This window comes from Miniopterus natalensis, chromosome 11 (genome assembly GCF_054644295.1).
Source record: "Miniopterus natalensis isolate mMinNat1 chromosome 11, mMinNat1.hap1, whole genome shotgun sequence".
In the NCBI taxonomy this organism is placed as follows: Eukaryota; Metazoa; Chordata; class Mammalia; order Chiroptera; family Miniopteridae; genus Miniopterus; species Miniopterus natalensis.
The window spans coordinates 75,849,503-75,866,389 of NC_142091.1; the positions used below are offsets into that span (position 1 = coordinate 75,849,503).

The window sequence follows — 16,887 nt, forward strand, 5'->3', positions numbered from 1 at the left end:
GCTGCAGACCTGCTGCTGACCTGCTGGTCCCTCTGTTGCTCCTAGAACCTGCTGCTGACCTGCTGGGCCCCTGCTGCCCCTGGAACCTGCTGCTGACCTGCTGGACCCCCTGGGGCTCCTGGAACCTGCTGCAGACCTGCTGGGCCCCCTGGAACCTGCTGCTGACCTGCTGGACCCCCTGGGGCTCCTGGAACCTGCTGCAGACCTGCTGGGCCCCCTGGAACCCGCTGCAGACCTGCTGGGCCCCTGCTGCCCCTGGAACCCGCTGCAGACCTGCTGGGCCCCCTGGAGCCCGCTGCAGACCTGCTGGGCCCCCTGGAACCCGCTGCAGACCTGCTGGGCCCCTGCTGCCCCTGGAACCCGCTGCAGACCTGCTGGGCCCCCTGGAACCCGCTGCAGACCTGCTGGGCCCCTGCTGCCCCTGGAACCCGCTGCAGACCTGCTGGGCCCCCTGGAGCCCGCTGCAGACCTGCTGGGCCCCCTGGAACCCGCTGCAGACCTGCTGGGCCCCTGCTGCCCCTGGAACCCGCTGCAGACCTGCTGGGCCCCCTGGAACCCGCTGCAGACCTGCTGGGCCCCTGCTGCCCCTGGAACCCGCTGCAGACCTGCTGGGCCCCCTGGAGCCCGCTGCAGACCTGCTGGGCCCCCTGGAACCCGCTGCAGACCTGCTGGGCCCCTGCTGCTCCTAGAACCCGCTGCAGACCTGCTGGGCCCCCTGGAACCCGCTGCAGACCTGCTGGGCCCCCTGGAACCCGCTGCAGACCTGCTGGGCCCCTGCTGCTCCTAGAACCCGCTGCAGACCTGCTGGGCCCCTGCTGCCCCTGGACCCACCCCCCCACCGCCCCGCCGGGGTGCGGGGACCTCGGGCGCCCCGCCCTTTCCCCTTCCGACCCTCCTCCTGTGAACCGTCCTGAAGACTAAGCCCCGGCCCGGGACCTTCCCAGCGTCCCGCGCGCCGCAGCACCGCCGCCGGCACCCAGTCGGCCCAGGGCGCTGGAGCAGCGCGCCCCGGTCCGGCCCCGAGGTCAGAGGGCACTAAGTGCGCCCCGAGTGACCCCGCGCGGCCTCCCGCTCGCGGGCGTCGGGGGCACGGAGGACACGCGGCGCCGCGCGTGCCAACAAGCCGCCGCCCCTGTTACCGCGGCCGCACGGCCCTTCCCGCAGGGGGCGCCCCCGCTCCCGCCCGCAGCCGGCCCCGGGACCCCGAGGCCCCAGGTTTCCTGCCGAACGGCGCAGGCGCAGAGGCCGACGCAGGCCCCAGGCGGAAACGGCTCCGCTCGGGCGCCTGCGCGGTCCCCGGAGTCCTCTCGAAACGCGGAAGGAGCCGGGAGCCGGTGCCGCTGGGCCTCCGGCGGCGGGGGTGGCGGCGCGGGCCGGGGCCCAGGGAGCCCGCGGAGGAGAGCCGGGCGCAGGCGGGCGGGCGGGCGGCCGGGGCGGGGCGCGCCCGCCATGGACCGGTTCCTGGTGCTGCTGCACGCCGTGTCCAGCGGGCTGTCGAGCGACGAGCTGGCGCAGCTCAAGTTCCTGTGCCAGGGCCGCGTCAGCAAGAGGAAGCTGGAGCGCGCGCGCAGCGGCGTCGAGCTCTTCTCCGTGCTGCTCGAGCAGAGCGAGCTGGACGGCGAGCGCCCCGAGCTGCTGCGCGAGCTGCTGGCCTCCCTGCGGCGCCGGGACCTGCTGCGGCTGCTGGACGACTACGAGGGCGGCGCGGCGGGGCGGGCGGCGCCGGAGGAGCGAGGTGGGCGCGGGCCGGGGCCGGGCGGGGGAGGGGAGGGGAGGGGCGGGGGAGGGGGAACGGCGAGGGAGGGGCCGGGGGAGCGGGGGAGGGGGAACGGCGAGGGGAGGGGGCCGGGGAATGGGGGCGGGGAGGGGCGGGGGAGGGGGAACGGCGAGGGAGGGGCGGGGGGAGCGGGGGATGGGGAACGGGGGAGGGGGAACGGCGAGGGAGGGGCCGGGGAATGGGGTACGGCCGGGGGAGGGGCGGAGGGGGTGGGAAACGGGGGGCCGGGGGGATGGGGAACGGGCGGAGGGAGGGGCACAGCCTGAAGGAGGGGGAGGGGGCCGGGGGCGCGGGGCCCATTCGCCCGCCCAGCCCGCGCGTTGTTGCGCGTTTGCCGGGCGCCCGAGCGGGGCCAGGTCGGCGTTTGCGCGGTTTCCTCTGACCCGCCGGGGATTCCGGGCACCCGCGGGGGAAGCACAGCTCGGGACAGTGGACTCAGCCTAGGGTGCGGCGCGCGGACCCCCCCCCCCCCAAGCGCAGTGCTGTGTCCGCCCTCCCGCTCGGTCCGGGGAAATGAGAAAACCCGGGGAAGGAAGAGGCGTCGCCGTCCGCTGGGTGGGGAAGGGTCGGGGACAGCCTGCCCGCTGCCGGGGCTCGGTGCCCAGGCGGAGCCGCTGCCCGCCGACGGCGAGCAGCAACGACGGGCGCGCCCGGCAGGCCTGCCCTCGCTGATGCCAGCGCGTCACCTGTGAGTGCTCACAGTAAGCCCGTCCCTGGTGCATCGCCTGCCGCCGTCCCCCTTTTGCAGGGGCGGGGTCGGCTCAGGGCTGTGCCCCTACTGCTTGGCCAGGCACCGACGGAGCTGGGAGCTGCGGCCGAAGCCGGGCACTGTGGCCTCCGGGCGGCGGGTATTAGGCGCTAAACTGCCCCTCTGATCGAGTCCGCTGTGTAGCGGGGCCTACCCCGCTCTCAGGCACCCCCTCTGCCCCCTGCGCCTGTGGCTTGCAGAGGTTTCCAGGAGTAAAAGTGAGGCTGGAGTTAAGTGGAGTTTCTCAGCCAAAGGCCGTGTTCTCAGAGCCTGGGGCACCCCTCACAGGCTTCGGGCTGTAGCCTGGACTCCGTCATTCTATCATTGAACCCAAAGAGGGTATAAATGGGACACTGATGGCGGGCTGACAGCACAGCTCCGCCTAAGAGTAGGCAAATTGAGGTTTTATATATTTATATGTATGCACACACGCAGTGCTAGGCAAACAAACTGGAACATCGGAAAACTATTTTCAAGGATATTTGGTGAGGGAGAACGCTGATCTGGTATGTTTAGAAGGCAGATCACATGCTGTAGATAGCAGTTTAGGTTTATGTGTGTGTTTTGTGTGTGTAGTTACTGTATGTTGGAGGGTAGGTAGTGCACTAGAAGGTTGAGAGCCGGTGCAGGGATTGATAAGGGGTGATTCTTTGTGACTCTTGCAGAAGGTGATTTAGCCTAATGATTCAGACCCACAGGGCCGTGCATCCCGGCTGTGCCGTGGTCTAGCTGTGTCACCTGGGAAAAACACTGGCCTTCTCTGTGCTCGTTTTCCTTATTTGTACAAACGGTCATCATAACACAAGTGTCTCGGGCTTGTAGCTGGAGATGAGAGTTTGTAGGAGCCGTCCATGCAGCATTCCCTCCTCCCCTTTCCCTCCCCATTCCAGAACAGTCTTATGTTTTCTATAGTGCCCGGCTCACTGACCTCAGCAGTAACTTCAGCACTTCAGAGCATGGTAGCCAGGGACTAGAGACTGGTGGTCAATCTGGGGCCGCCATGCAAATCCCCACAGACTTGGTGGCTTAAAGGAACAGAAATGGACTCTTACAGTTGGGAGCTAAAATCAGAAATCAAGGTGTCTCAGGGCCACGCTCCCTCCTAAGGCTTTGGAGGAGGATCCTTCCTGCCTCATCCAGCTTCTGGGGCTCCAGGCATCCTTGGCTGTAGCTGCATCACTCCAGTCTCTGCCTCCATGGTCACGTGGCCTCTTCTGTGTATGTCTTATCAGGACATTCGTCACTGGGTTTAGTGTCCTGCATAATCTAGGATGACCTCATCTCAAGGGCTTCAACTCTATCACACCTGCAGAGGCCCTTTTCTAAACAAGTTAACATTGGTGGTTCCAGGGGTTTGACATGGATATGTCCTTTCAGGACCACAGTTCCAGTTGGGATAGAGAAGTAACCCCATTTCCTTCCTTCGGACAACTCCCAGCCCCTTCCTCCGGCTCCCCTGTCCTAAGCAGATAGCCTCACTACAGCCCGCCCCAGCCATGGGGTCGCCAGCAGGCTATACCTCCTGGGTAGTGTTCTGAGGCAGCGTTGGCTGGGGAGGATCAGAAGCTACTATTGGGCCTCTGACCTCCCGGCCCCTCTGCGACCGGGTGACTTCGGCCTTTGCAGGAGGACCTCTGTGTGCCCAGCACTTGGGTCAGCATGAGAAGCCCATCAGGTTATCTGTCTCCTGAGGAGCACCCCAAAGCCTCTGGTCAGTCATCTTGTCCTTCCCTCCCCTAGACCTCTGTGCAGCGTTTGACATCATATGTGACCACGTGGGGAAGGACTGGAGACGACTGGCCCGTCAGCTCAAAGTGTCTGACTCCAAGATCGACGCCATCGAGGTGAAGTATCCCCGGAACCTGACAGAACAGGTGCGGGAGTCGCTGCGTGTCTGGAAGAGCTCCTCGGGGGAGAACGCGGCCGCAGCCCACTTGGTGGAGGCGCTGCGGGCCTGCCGGCTCAACCTGGTGGCGGACCTCGTCGAGGAGGACCAGCAGGCCCGGGGCCTCCAGCGCGAGAACGAGAGCACCGGCAGCACACTGTCCCTCATGTCCTGGGACTTGGACACCCCCACGTCAGGAGTCTCCTCCTGACCCCCTGCTCTCCCCCAGGGACCACAGCACCCCCAGAGTCTGAACTTGGGCGGGTACCTTCTGGGTGCCCAGACTATGACCCCTGTGGTTCCGTGGTTACTATTTTGTGTCAAAGTCACTAGCTTTCTGTTAACAATTGGCCAGGGGCTGGGAATCCTGTCATTTTAAAAAGCCATCCTCCTGCTTCTATTGAGCAGATGCCTTCCCAGCAGAAACCTCCATTGCAGATAATTTTCTGTCTCTATTGTGATTTTGCATCACACATTCTCAAGAGCCGCGTCTCAGCCGCGATCTCCGTTGCAGCGGTTCTGGGGTTCTGGGCTCCGCCTGTGAGTGACTGCATTTCCTCCCAGCTGACCCAGCCTCTAAAGAGGGGAGTGTCACCCCCAGCAAACCTGGACCTGCAGAGGGCAGCACTGGCTCGCTTAGGCCCTGCCTCCCTCCAGAGGCACCAGAAGGCCTTCCAGCTATGACCTTGGCAAAGCTGCATGTGGTGGGATATCGTGCATCGCCTTGGCAGTTGCTGAGGTCCTAGACACACTGTCCCCCCTAAGCTCGGATCCAGCCTTTGGGCCCCCACACCTTCAACAGATACTTCATATGCCTGGAGCTGGAGCCACAGCAGCACACAGAACAGAAGTGGCCCTGCCCCGTTCACCCCCAAAACTGCCCAGGACACAGGTGTTAGCCAGCCCATCACAGGCCTGCTTGCAGGCCCCTCCAGTACCAGCATCACAGGCAGGAAGCACTTGATCACCCATCACCTTTGCTGAGTCTTACAACTCAAATCAGAGCTTCGTGTGGGTGAGATTAGGGCACGTGGTGGGTGACGTGAAACTGCCCCACAGCTAGGGCCCCTCCTAGGTCAGAGCTGTAGAGCAGGATGAACTTGCACAAGAAATTGCCCCCTGAAGCTGGGCTCCAGGCCTGATGGAAGCAGCTTTGTTAAGCCAGCCCCTTCGTGGTCAAGAGGTTCTCACGGGACTCACCGAGCCCAGGAGTGAGGCTGAACAGGACAAGCAGCCTGTCCTCGAGGCCCAGTGTCCCCAGCTTTGTAAAGAAGGAAACATATGAGAAAATATATACACTGTGTAGAAAAGCACAGATGGGCTTTTCTGACGTCAGTTATTATACTGTGTTTGCCACATTTTCTCTGATGTGTGTGGTCACCCACACTGGTGGGTGCTCTGCCCCTAAAGAGCATGTGCTTCGAATCCGACCCAGCATCGCCCTTGGGCTCTGCCTCTGGGGTTCCATCTCCTTACACAGGGCCTTAGAGAAATAACTATTTTTCAAATCTGTGGCTACTTGCTTCTTAGGTGCCTTCACAATGAGCAGTGACATTCCCCTTGGGGGGATCTCAGGCTGTTCTGCTGCTTTTCATGGTCTCAGGATACTTGGGCCTCCGGTTCTGGAGGGTCACTTCTCATCCCCACGCATGAACCGATTGCCACACAGCATTTATGCACCGGTGATGAAGGCTGCTCCCAGGCGAGTATTCAGGGTCTTTCCATAGCCCCTCCTGGGACAGATGTGACTGGTGTCCAGTCAGAGCCGTGTCCTCAACATTCACCCACCCTAAGTAGGGAGCTGCTACAAGTTCTGGACAAGGATTTCTTGTAGCAATTGACAAAAACCACATTTTTTGCAGTCACAAAAATGCACGTTTCTAATAAAGGTGCTGGTGAATCACGTGGTTGCCTTGAAAGCTGATGTTAAGGCTGAGTTTCGTTCTCTCTGCCCTTTTCCCCTGAGAAGGGGAAGACCTGCATTTCTCAGATTTCAGGCCAACGAAGGGGAATTTGATCTACCGCTTCCTGGAACGAAGGGTCAACTCCCTGGTCTTCAGCCCGCCCCTCCTGAGTCTTCCCAGTTCACACTCTTCTGCCCCTCCACACAGCAGCGGCCTGCTCCCTGGACACACACAGACTCTGTCGGTCACCCCACCTCCAGGGTCACTGGTCACTCATGGGAGCCCTCACCTAGCCTGTCCTCCCAGCACTTGCTGAGGTTGCAGGCTGCAAGCCCATTGCAGACCTGCTCAGGCTCAACCCCGGGCATCTGACACTTCCCTCAACCACTCTCCTCGAAATGCTCTTTGTTTCCTTCCACTGGCCATTCCCGCACACCCCCTCCCAGCACCCGTCCACAGCCCTCTGGGTCCCTGAGGGAGCAGGGGCCCTTGGCCTCGCTCACCCCAGGTCCCTGATTCCTCCTGCATCTTTCCCTAAGGCACCCCGACCCATATTGTCCGCTGCCAGGAGTACGCCTTTTGCCATGCAGGAGAACATAACAGGTTGTGGGAGCTAGGACGTGGGCACCTTGGGGGGCAGGCATTGTACCTGCCACAGACCTCAAGCTCAGCATCCCCCATGCCATCCCTGCCCAGTTCTGTGCCTGGGACCACCACCTGCCCAGTCACCTAAAGTGCAGACCTGAGCCGCCTCCTGCCCGGGGCTACCTGTCCAATGTATAACAGCACCCGCTCCTCTAGGCCAGACTACCTCTCAGGCATCTCCTTCCCACCCCTCTCCTGCTGTTGCGCGCCCCCCCTCCCCCTGTGAGCCTCACCCCCTTGCTGGACACCAGGCTCTGCTCTTTCCTGCCCATCCCAGCCCTTCTAACCCATCCCCCATCCCCAGACCCCGGAATGTATTTTTAGAGCTGCAAGCTCTCTGCACATTTTTCTGTCTTGCATTTTTATTTCCATGATAACCCTTCTGAGTCATCGCTCGGACCGCTTGCTAACCCTGGGGTTGCTGTGTGGGTTGTGTCTGGAACTGGACAGCAGACATGCTGGGGTCACGTGCTCCTGAGAAAGTGCCCAGCCTCCATCTGCAGATACAAAGGCAGAACTTGTCTCTTACAGGGAAGATCTGCAATGGAAATCCCTTATCAAAGAAGCCCTCAGTGTTTAAGTCTGACTAAATTAAGACACTGACCAGAGACACACGTGTGTACCCCCCACATTGTCACCAGGAACAGAAGCTGACTCTGGGTGAGTGGGGTCCTGGTTGAGAGAGCCACGTGACGTGGGTGCAGCTTTCCTGGTTTGGGTTAAATAGAAAACCATCGGCCGTTTGTGTCACCCCAGACTCCAGGGGGCACAAGGCCTCCTGATGACGGTGTAGACACGAGGTGACAACTTTGTCCCACCAAACTGCATGTGCTGCTGGCTGGAGCAGCTGCTCGGAGACGGCAGAGCTCGGGGCTGGAGGGTGGCGATGGTTGTACAGCATTGTGAGCCAGCTCAGTGATGTTTAAACATGGCTGAAAGGGGTACATTTTATGTCTGTTTTACAGCAATTAAATACCTCCCATTAAATTAACCGTTTAATTATGCTATTCATCTAAACTGTATCCTATTTGCAGGCATCTCTCTAATTTGTCATTTTATTGATGTTCTGAGTTTACGAGGGCTGGGAGCATAAGCCGCCATCTGGCCTGTTTGTGTGGATCGAAGTAACGTTGTGAGTAAAACCTTGCTCATCGCTAAGTCTGGGTCAGTGTTCCTGCTTCCAGGGGGTTTCCGGCTGGAGGGACCGGCTCCAAGGGCTCCCAGGCCACCCAGGCCCCTCGGGATCAGCACTAGTCCGCAGCACAGCGATGCCCAGGAGGTGTGCCCAGCAGCCTGCACAGCTGCTTTCTCTCCTCTGCCAGCAGCTCTGCTACTCGGCAGCTGCTTGAGGTGACGTTGGGCGATTGAACCCATCTACAAGATGGCACGTCCTGGCACCTCCTTCCCAGGTGCCGTGAGGGCTCTGTGACTCGCTCCCACAGCAGAGGGTAGGGACACAAGTAAGGACCCATCGGCCTCTACTTTGTTCCCAGGGCTGTCACACCATCACAGTGACACTGGCGTAGCGGACAGCAGAGCCAAGAGGAACATCACTGAGCGGCTGAGTCGCTTGCTCTGCTCATGAGGAGGTGCCGGTGGGAGGCGGTGTGATCGGATTTGCTGCTCTGGCTGCCTGAGACCTGGAGAAGGGAGAGGGGGACCCCGCTCGGGCTGCCTGAATGGGCCAGGGCGGGACAATGGAGGGGGCTCGGGACAGTGCGCGGAGGCGGAGGGCGAGCAGGACCGGGTTCCAGGGTACTTGGGGCCTGGCATGCAGATGGGGAAGAAAGAGGGGGCAGTGCTGAGAGGTTGGGGCAGGTGGTGGTGCCCTGAGAAGTGGACCCAGTGGCCGGGGCAGCGGCAGCCCACAAAAGGATGCTGGGTCCTGATGACGCCCTCAGGGCTTGCACGGGAAGGTTCCCTTGGGCAAGGAGATGCCTCGTCAGGGCTGGAGTAAGAGCTTCGGGAGTGTGGGTGCCTGCTGGCCAGGGAGAGGAGAGTGGAGCACCTGCCCCAAGGAAGAATCTTCTGGAAATGCATTCAAACTGCCCAAGCCCAGGCCCACCCACGGGGAGTCTGATTCAGTCCTGGGCGGAGCCCTGAGGTCGCCCCAGCAGTGAGGGGGCAGGAGGACCATTTCCTCACCAACTGAGGGACTCGAACTGCCGGCTCGACCTGGCCTTCGGGTCTGGACTGGGAGCCGGGGCGGGGGAGGGGAGCCCAGGCCTTGGGGGCAGGGGGGAGAGTGCTCCAGAGACTCCTCGTGGTCTTGTGGGGTTCCGGCCCCCAGGTGACAACTGCCCCCACTGCCAATGCAGAGCTCAGAGAACGGGGAGGGTGTTCCTGAGGAGGCGGGTGGTCACCTTCGGGGCAAATCAGATGCCCGGAGCTGAGCCCTGGACTGAAGCTGGCCCTCCTCCAGTCTGGGCATGAGTCAGTGGTGGACTTGGGTTTTGGTTTTGGTTTTGTTTTCTGGTTAATCTGAGAGGCTCCGTCATCCAATTTGTAAAACAAACGGGGGCGTGATTCACCTTCCTCCCACCACCCCCACCCCCGCCCCCACCTCCGCCTGGGCGCAGGCAGGCGGAGCGTGGCGCTCACCGCCTCCCCAGGAGGAGGAACTGGGCTGCCTCTGACACCCGCCGAGCCCCGCAGCTGGGCGCCCTGCGATTGTGCACCCACTGAGCCCGGCAGCTGGGCGCCCTGTGACTGCTCACCCACTGAGTTCCGCAGCTGGGCACCCTGTGACTGCTCACCCTCTGAGTTCCGCAGCTGGGCACCCTGTGACTGCTCACCCACTGAGTTCCACAGCTGGGTGCCCTGTGACTGCCCACCTACTAAGTTCCGCAGCTGGGAGCCCTGTGACTGTGCACCCAGTGCCAACCCACCCGAGGAATGTGGCCCTGCCTGTGAGCACTCACCGCTCACTGGTGTGGAACCCCCACCCCTGCATTTCCTATGAGTAAAGCTGGGGGTGCCCCACCTTTCCTAGAGCAGAACTTGAAACACCAGGGAAGTTAGTGGCTGTCTTATTACCATCATGGGGTAGTAACTGTCTTAGGCAATGGGGAGGAAGGACAGGACTTGGGGATGAGTAGGATGTGGTACCTGACATTCAGGACAATGACAAGTGAAGAGACTGGAGTCCTGGGAGGTGAAGTAATTTGCCGGATCACAGGTGGGGCGAGGACTGGAACCCAAGTCTCCTGACTCCAAGGCCCATGCAATTCCCAGGACACATAACTGTGTTTCAGAGAGGGGCCTTTTGAATTGGGTTTCATAGGATAAGTAGGAGTTCACCAGATGGTGAGCAGTTTAAGCTCAGAAAACAGCAAGTGCAAAGGCCAGGAGGCATGAACGTAGAGGGCTTGTTCGGGAGGCAGGAAGCTGATCAGTGGGGCTGGTTCCAGACAGGTTCAGGAGAGTGTTCAAAGCCTGGGGCGGAAGGAAAGGCCTCGATTTTATCTTCTAGACAAAAGGGGTCAGCGATATATTTTAAGCAGGGCATTGAGATGACTACATGCATGGCTCAACCAGTAAAATGTGCTTGTTCATCGGAAAATGAGAAAACAAAACAAGCAGATTCCTAGGGGTTGTACTTTAACTTTCAGAGTTTGGTGACTGGCCCCAGGTGGGGCGTGGGGGCTGGGAGCTGGCCTGCCCTGCAGAACCTTCTTGCTCCCAGATGGACCCGGCAGGCGCAGAACGTGGCCCAGCTGGGGCGCGGGAGGAGCCCACCCCAGTCCGCAGGCTGTCCGGCTCCCAGGGGAGGCTGTCCGGCTCACCACCGGCGGGCGGGCGGGCAGGCGGGCGGGCGGTCTCCAGCTGCGTGAATGGCCCGGAGTCTGCCCAGCACCGAGCAACCCCAAAAACTAAAATAAGGCGCGTTTGCTCCCAAAATACTCTGCTCGAAGCAGGGCCGGTGCTGGAAATAAATGTGTCCGTTGGCTTCCTGCCTGGAGCCGCCAGGGTGGAGCACAGAGAGCCACGCTTCCGGTCCCCACACCCTCTTATTTTGGGAAAATCAGATGCTCCCCACTGGGAGCTGCCTCCCGGAGGAAGGGGGGTTCCGTGAGGCTCGCTCGCTAGGGAAGGTTTGAGCGCAGAGGCCGGAGAAGGACCCTTCTGTTCCCTCGCTGGCTCGCTCACTCATTCATTCCCTCACTCATTCATTCCCTCACTCACTCATTCCCTCACTCACTCATTCCCTCACTCACTCATTCCCTCACTCATTCATTCCCTCACTCACTCATTCCCTCACTCACTCATTCCCTCACTCACTCATTCCCTCACTCACTCATTCCCTCACTCACTCATTCCCTCACTCACTCATTCCCTCACTCACTCATTCCCTCACTCATTCATTCCCTCACTCACTCATTCCCTCACTCACTCATTCCCTCACTCACTCATTCCCTCACTCATTCATTCCCTCACTCACTCATTCCCTCACTCACTCATTCCCTCACTCATTCATTCCCTCACTCACTCATTCCCTCATTCATTCCCTCCCTCATTCATTCCCTCACTCACTCATTCCCTCACTCACTCATTCCCTCACTCACTCACTCATTCCCTCACTCATTCATTCCCTCACTCACTCATTCCCTCACTCACTCATTCCCTCATTCATTCCCTCCCTCATTCATTCCCTCACTCATTCCCTCACTCACTCATTCCCTCACTCACTCATTCCCTCACTCATTCCCTCACTCATTCATTCCCTCACTCATTCATTCCCTCACTCACTCACTCATTCCCTCACTCACTCATTCCCTCCCTCATTCATTCCCTCCCTCATTCATTCCCTCACTCACTCATTCCCTCACTCACTCATTCCCTCACTCACTCATTCCCTCATTCATTCCCTCCCTCATTCATTCCCTCACTCATTCATTCCCTCACTCACTCATTCCCTCACTCACTCATTCCCTCCCTCATTCATTCCCTCCCTCATTCATTCCCTCACTCACTCATTCATCCTCACTCACTCATTCCCTCCCTCATTCATTCCCTCACTCACTCACTCATTCCCTCACTCATTCATTCCCTCATTCATTCCCTCCCTCATTCATTCCCTCACTCATTCATTCCCTCACTCACTCATTCCCTCACTCATTCCCCCCCCCTCCCTCCCTCCCTCCCTCCCTCCTTCTCAGGGGCCATCCTGCACGGGCAGGCACTGTTCTGGGCACCAGGGCACCAGTGCAGGAAGCTCAGTCCCCACATGGCTCTGCTCTGCTGGTCGCAAGCCCAAGACAATGGAGAGCAGCTTCCTCTCGCCATCCGGGGGACAGAGGGTGACAGGTTTACTGCGCTGTGAGGATACAGTGAGACAATGCGGACGACGTCAGCACCAGCACGGGAGCCCTCCCCCTGCCCCGCCCTGGGCAGTGCTCTGTCCAAGTACTTATTCAGGGCCACCCGTGGGCGTGGCTCAGCTGACCCCTTCGTGCCTCTCAGCCACTTCTGACCTGGTGACCGCTGACCTATCCCGTCTCCACTTCACCACCTGTGCTCCAAATCTTTCTTATTCTTAAACCCCATGGCTGCCCTGGCTAGTGTGGCTCAGCGGTTACAGGGTCGGCCTGCGTCCTGAAGGGTCCGGGGTTCAGTTCCAGCCAAGGGCAGGTACCTCGGGTGCAGGCTCCGTCCCCAGGGGGAGGCAGCCACTCGATGTGTCTCTCTGTCCCCCTTCCACTCTCTCTGAAAAGCAATGGAAAAATATCCTCAAGTAAGGGTTAAAAAAAAAATAATAAAATTTTAAAATAACTAACTAAACCCCATGGCAGCTCCCCCACCCGCGCTCCTACTTCCAAAGCAAACAAACCGATGCTGATGCCCCAGGTCCCTCCTCGCCGGGCCTGGTGGGCTTTCCTGGGAGCCCAGCCCTGCGTCCCTTTCAGCAGGCAGGTGGCCCACCTGCTCTCCCGGCCTCCCTGCTCTCCAGCCACCCAGCTCCCCGGCCTGGCTCGGACCCTTTCTGTCTCTTTTCTGGAGCAAGTACTTGCTCCCCTGGGGCTCCTGCCTCTGATCTCTCCTGCTCCGGGCCGCTCTCCCCACAGGGCCTGAGATCTCACCCTAAGCATGGAACCTGCCCCCACTCCACCCAGGTCCTTAGGTTATCTTCTGCATTCACCGCCTGCTTCCTGAACCTCGCTGAGCCCAGGGCCAGCCAGGTTCCACCTGTTCTTTTATGACTTAGCTTTTCTTTAAAGTGATGCTCTTTCCTCACTTAACTGTAGATTAAAAAACAAAACTTGATGTCTCCATCAGGAAAGAAAAGCGGTTCCCGGCAGACTTACTAGGGTCCCCAGTACCTGTTCACACCTTCCTGTTTTACGTGAGATCCCTGATTTTGGGGTGAGTGGATGGCTGCCCAGAATCCAGGCTGTTTTCCGACTTCCCTCACAGCCAGAGGTGGCCATTCCATGAAGTTCTGCATGTGAACCGAAATGACATTTGGAACATCCCAGAGGTATCCCTAAAGGGAGGGAAATGAGCACTGCAGCATCCCCTTCCTTCCTTTTGGCCGGGATGCAAGCATGGTGGCTGGAGCACTGGCAGCGATATTGGACCACGAGGGGTAAAGCAACAGGTGGAAGGAGCCTGGATGGTGGGGCCTCTACCAGCCCCTGAAGGCTCACCTCAGGGCTGCATCTGTGTGACAGAAACCATCTCGCATTGAAGCCACTGTGACTCGGGGATCGCAGAAACTTCCCACCAACCTCGTACCGACTGAAATGCATACAGCATCGCTTGGAGCAAGTAGAAGACGACTGTAGCAACGAACACAGTGAAAAGGTAATATTCCGAAACTACCGATAGATTCGGCTGCTCTTCAAGGCTCTGAGCCTGAGGGCTGCTCTTCTTGTTTTTAAAAAAAGGAAAAACATTAGTCATCATTCGCCTGCTTAACCGTGAGACTGAACCTCGGTTTGTTCAGGATGGATGGACATTGGAAAAGGGACCGGCTTTCTCATCATGTGACTCAGTGCTGTTAGAGCCAAGTCCCTTACCTCACTGCTACCTAACGTCAGCGGGCGGTGCACACCCCCAGGCGGGCAGCTGGGAGCTTCGGGAGGGCGCCGCTCCCGCCCGGCCCCCGCCTGAGCCGCCCCCCTCGTGGGGAACCAGCTCCCCTTCCCGCCCCGGGGCCCAGCGAGGAGCCGTGGACCGTGTTCTTTCCCTGAGCCCGGCGGTGAGAGGGTGGCCGGGGAGCAGCGGCAGGCGTCCCAGCTGAGGCCTAGGGAGTGCGTCTGGCTCTGCTCTGGGTGGCCCCACTGCAACATCAGCTTTCTCGTCTCGCCCTGGCCTCCTGCCTTCCAAGCCCCAAAAAGATGACATCTGCCCTTTTCCTCTGCCTGGATGGTCGCTCCCTCCTCAGCCCAGCATTCAAGGCCTGGTGCCAACTCCAGCTTCACCGTGTTTTCTGACACGACCCTCCACCCCATCCCCAGGACGCACCATGACTTTCCTGCCACTGAGCCTTTGTCTACAACCCCCACCTACCCGCCCACACCCGCACCCCGCACCACACTCCCTCTCTGTTGAGAGGAACCTGATTACACACCTGACGTAGGTGACGGTGAGACGTGGGGCGAGTTCCCAAAGCAATCTGAGCTTCCGTTTCTTCACGTAAAATACTCAACTCGATACGTTTTACTGAGCTGCTGCTGTGTCTACAACAGCCTGGGCCTCGGCAGTGGGGAAAGTGAACTTTTACTGCACCTTTTAAATGCTGTGTCAAGCAAGTGTTCCTTATTTAAATTTTTATTAAAGTAATAATTACCAATGAAACAAGGTCTAGGAAAGGGGAAGATAACTCATTCCAAGGGCTGGCATGAGGATGAAGGCATGTGACACATGTACCCAGACTGGGGCTTGGCAAAGAGGAAAAGCTCATTAAGTTGCAACTATCACCAGAGTGCTGCCCTCTCGACTCCTCTAATAATCCTCCTTCTGTTAACCCTGACTCCCCCGCCGCCCTCATGGCACCTTTGTTTATACTATATCACCCAACCAACCTCCTATCCATCGTCCATCCATCCATCCATCAACCATCCACCATCCATCCATCATCCATCCACCATCCATCCACCATCCATCCACCCACCATCCATCCATCCATCCACCATCCATCATCCATCCATCTTCCACCCGTCCATCCATCCACCATCCGTCCATCCGTCCATCCATCCATTCATCCATCCATCCATCATCTATCCATTCATCCATCCACCATTTATCCAACCCCAACAGTGCCATCCACTCATCCATTATTTATTGCATGCTCATGATGTGCCAGGTCCTCTGCCAGGTGGGTAGGAGATCATGACAATACAGTCCCAGTCCTTCCCCTCATGGAGATAACTGTCAGATGGAGGAGATATGCCATTAGAAGGAGTTGACTCTATAGCATCTGGGCTCTGATAGATCATGTAGAGTAAACGTGCTCCACAGAGCACATGGTGCAGGCACGTGACTTGCAGAGAAGAGGCATCTCAGCTGAGACCTGAAGGTAGAGCAGGCAGGTGACGATAGGGGACATTCCCTGTGAAGGGGCACTGCCAGCTCCCAGGACAGTACCCACGTGTAGCATACAATGCCCATGTGACGTGAACAGTGATGGGGGTCTGGCCTCCTGGCTTGGGCGGGGCGTTGGATCTGTCGCAAGTCCCCAGTGTTGGAAAAGGGGCACCTGTTCGCCTCGATACTGATCCCCTTCACTCTCCATCCCCATGGCAAGGCCACACATGGAGCCACTGGGACACACACACCTGTTCCTCCTGAGCATGGAGAGAGTGAGGAAGACTGAGCAGTAACAATGACGACTGCAGTTCAGGATCCAGTGCACAGAGCAGAGCTGGCCCAGTGGCGCCCACAGGGGGTGGGGGGTTTGGGGGGACAGACGCTATCTGCTCCCATCTGCTGCTTTCACTTCCCATCCTTCATCTCTGCTTTTGTCTGGCAAGAGCCCTGGCCCCCAAGGTCTCCCTCTGATTCTCGGCCACAGTAGCGGGGCGCCTTCTTAAATTCCCACGCTGGGCCCGCAGGGCACACAACCTCTGTGGGCATCTGCACCCATGGCCCTGGCAGCTGTAGAGCATCTGCCCCTGGCGGCCACCACCCTGTGCCCAGAGAAGGCAGAAATGCCTGACCTCAGCTGGGGACTGTTGAGCGCCCTTCCCAGGTATGGACTGCGGCCACCTGTGGGCGTGCCGAGCACTGCAGCACTGATAGCACCCCCGGGACCACTGTCACCCCTGCAAGGAGGAGACCAGAGAGGGCAAGCTGCCTGCCCAGGGTCACACAGAAAATGGGGAACCGGCAGCACATACGCAGACCAGGGTGGCCTGGCTGTGGAGACACGGGGCCTCGCCGAGCACATGGCTTTGCACAGACTACTGCCACTCGTCATCCAAAGTGCTGGAATGTCATCGGCTGCTGCTTTCAAGGGGACTGTGGAAACCACCCTGGTCAGGCCTGCGATCTGCTCCGGGGAGGATAGGACAGGGGCCTGAGCACCAGGGGTTGAAAGGCAGGTGCCAGCTCCAAGCCAGGTCCTTCTAGACCTCGGGGTGGCCGCGATTGCGCTCTGTCCTCCCAGCACTGAGTTCCCCGCGTCGGGACTCGCTCCCCTTCCCCTCCGCCTGTCTCCGTGGGCTCTGCTCCGCCGGGAGCCCTGGGGAAGGCCGGCGGTGAGGTGTTCTGGTCTGCTTGGCTGCGGTCTTCGGTTTTGTTAGACGTCTTCATCGTCTTTCTCACGAGCCACTGCGCTCGTTAACCCCGGGCAGGCAGGTTGCTGCAGGGCCCGACCCGGGGGAGCCCGCAGCGTCCCACGCTCCCCTGGAGCTGAGCCGGCGCCCCTGGGCGGGAGCAGCCTGCTGCGGGCCGTGGGAAAGGGAGCAAGGGGGCCCCTCCGCCT

At 59.6% G+C, this 16,887-nt stretch overlaps 1 protein-coding gene across 1 annotated transcript; it reads left to right on the forward strand.

Moving 5' to 3' along the window:
* The first annotated feature begins 1,431 nt into the window (after nucleotides 1–1,431).
* FADD (Fas associated via death domain) lies at nucleotides 1,432–6,334 on the forward strand. The gene is made up of 2 exons (XM_087822064.1): nucleotides 1,432–1,735; nucleotides 4,266–6,334. The coding sequence occupies exons 1-2, from the start codon at nucleotides 1,450–1,452 to the stop codon at nucleotides 4,619–4,621; spliced, it is 642 nt and encodes a 213-aa protein (XP_087678190.1). The 5' UTR covers nucleotides 1,432–1,449; the 3' UTR covers nucleotides 4,622–6,334.
* Nucleotides 6,335–16,887: the final 10,553 nt, after the last annotated feature.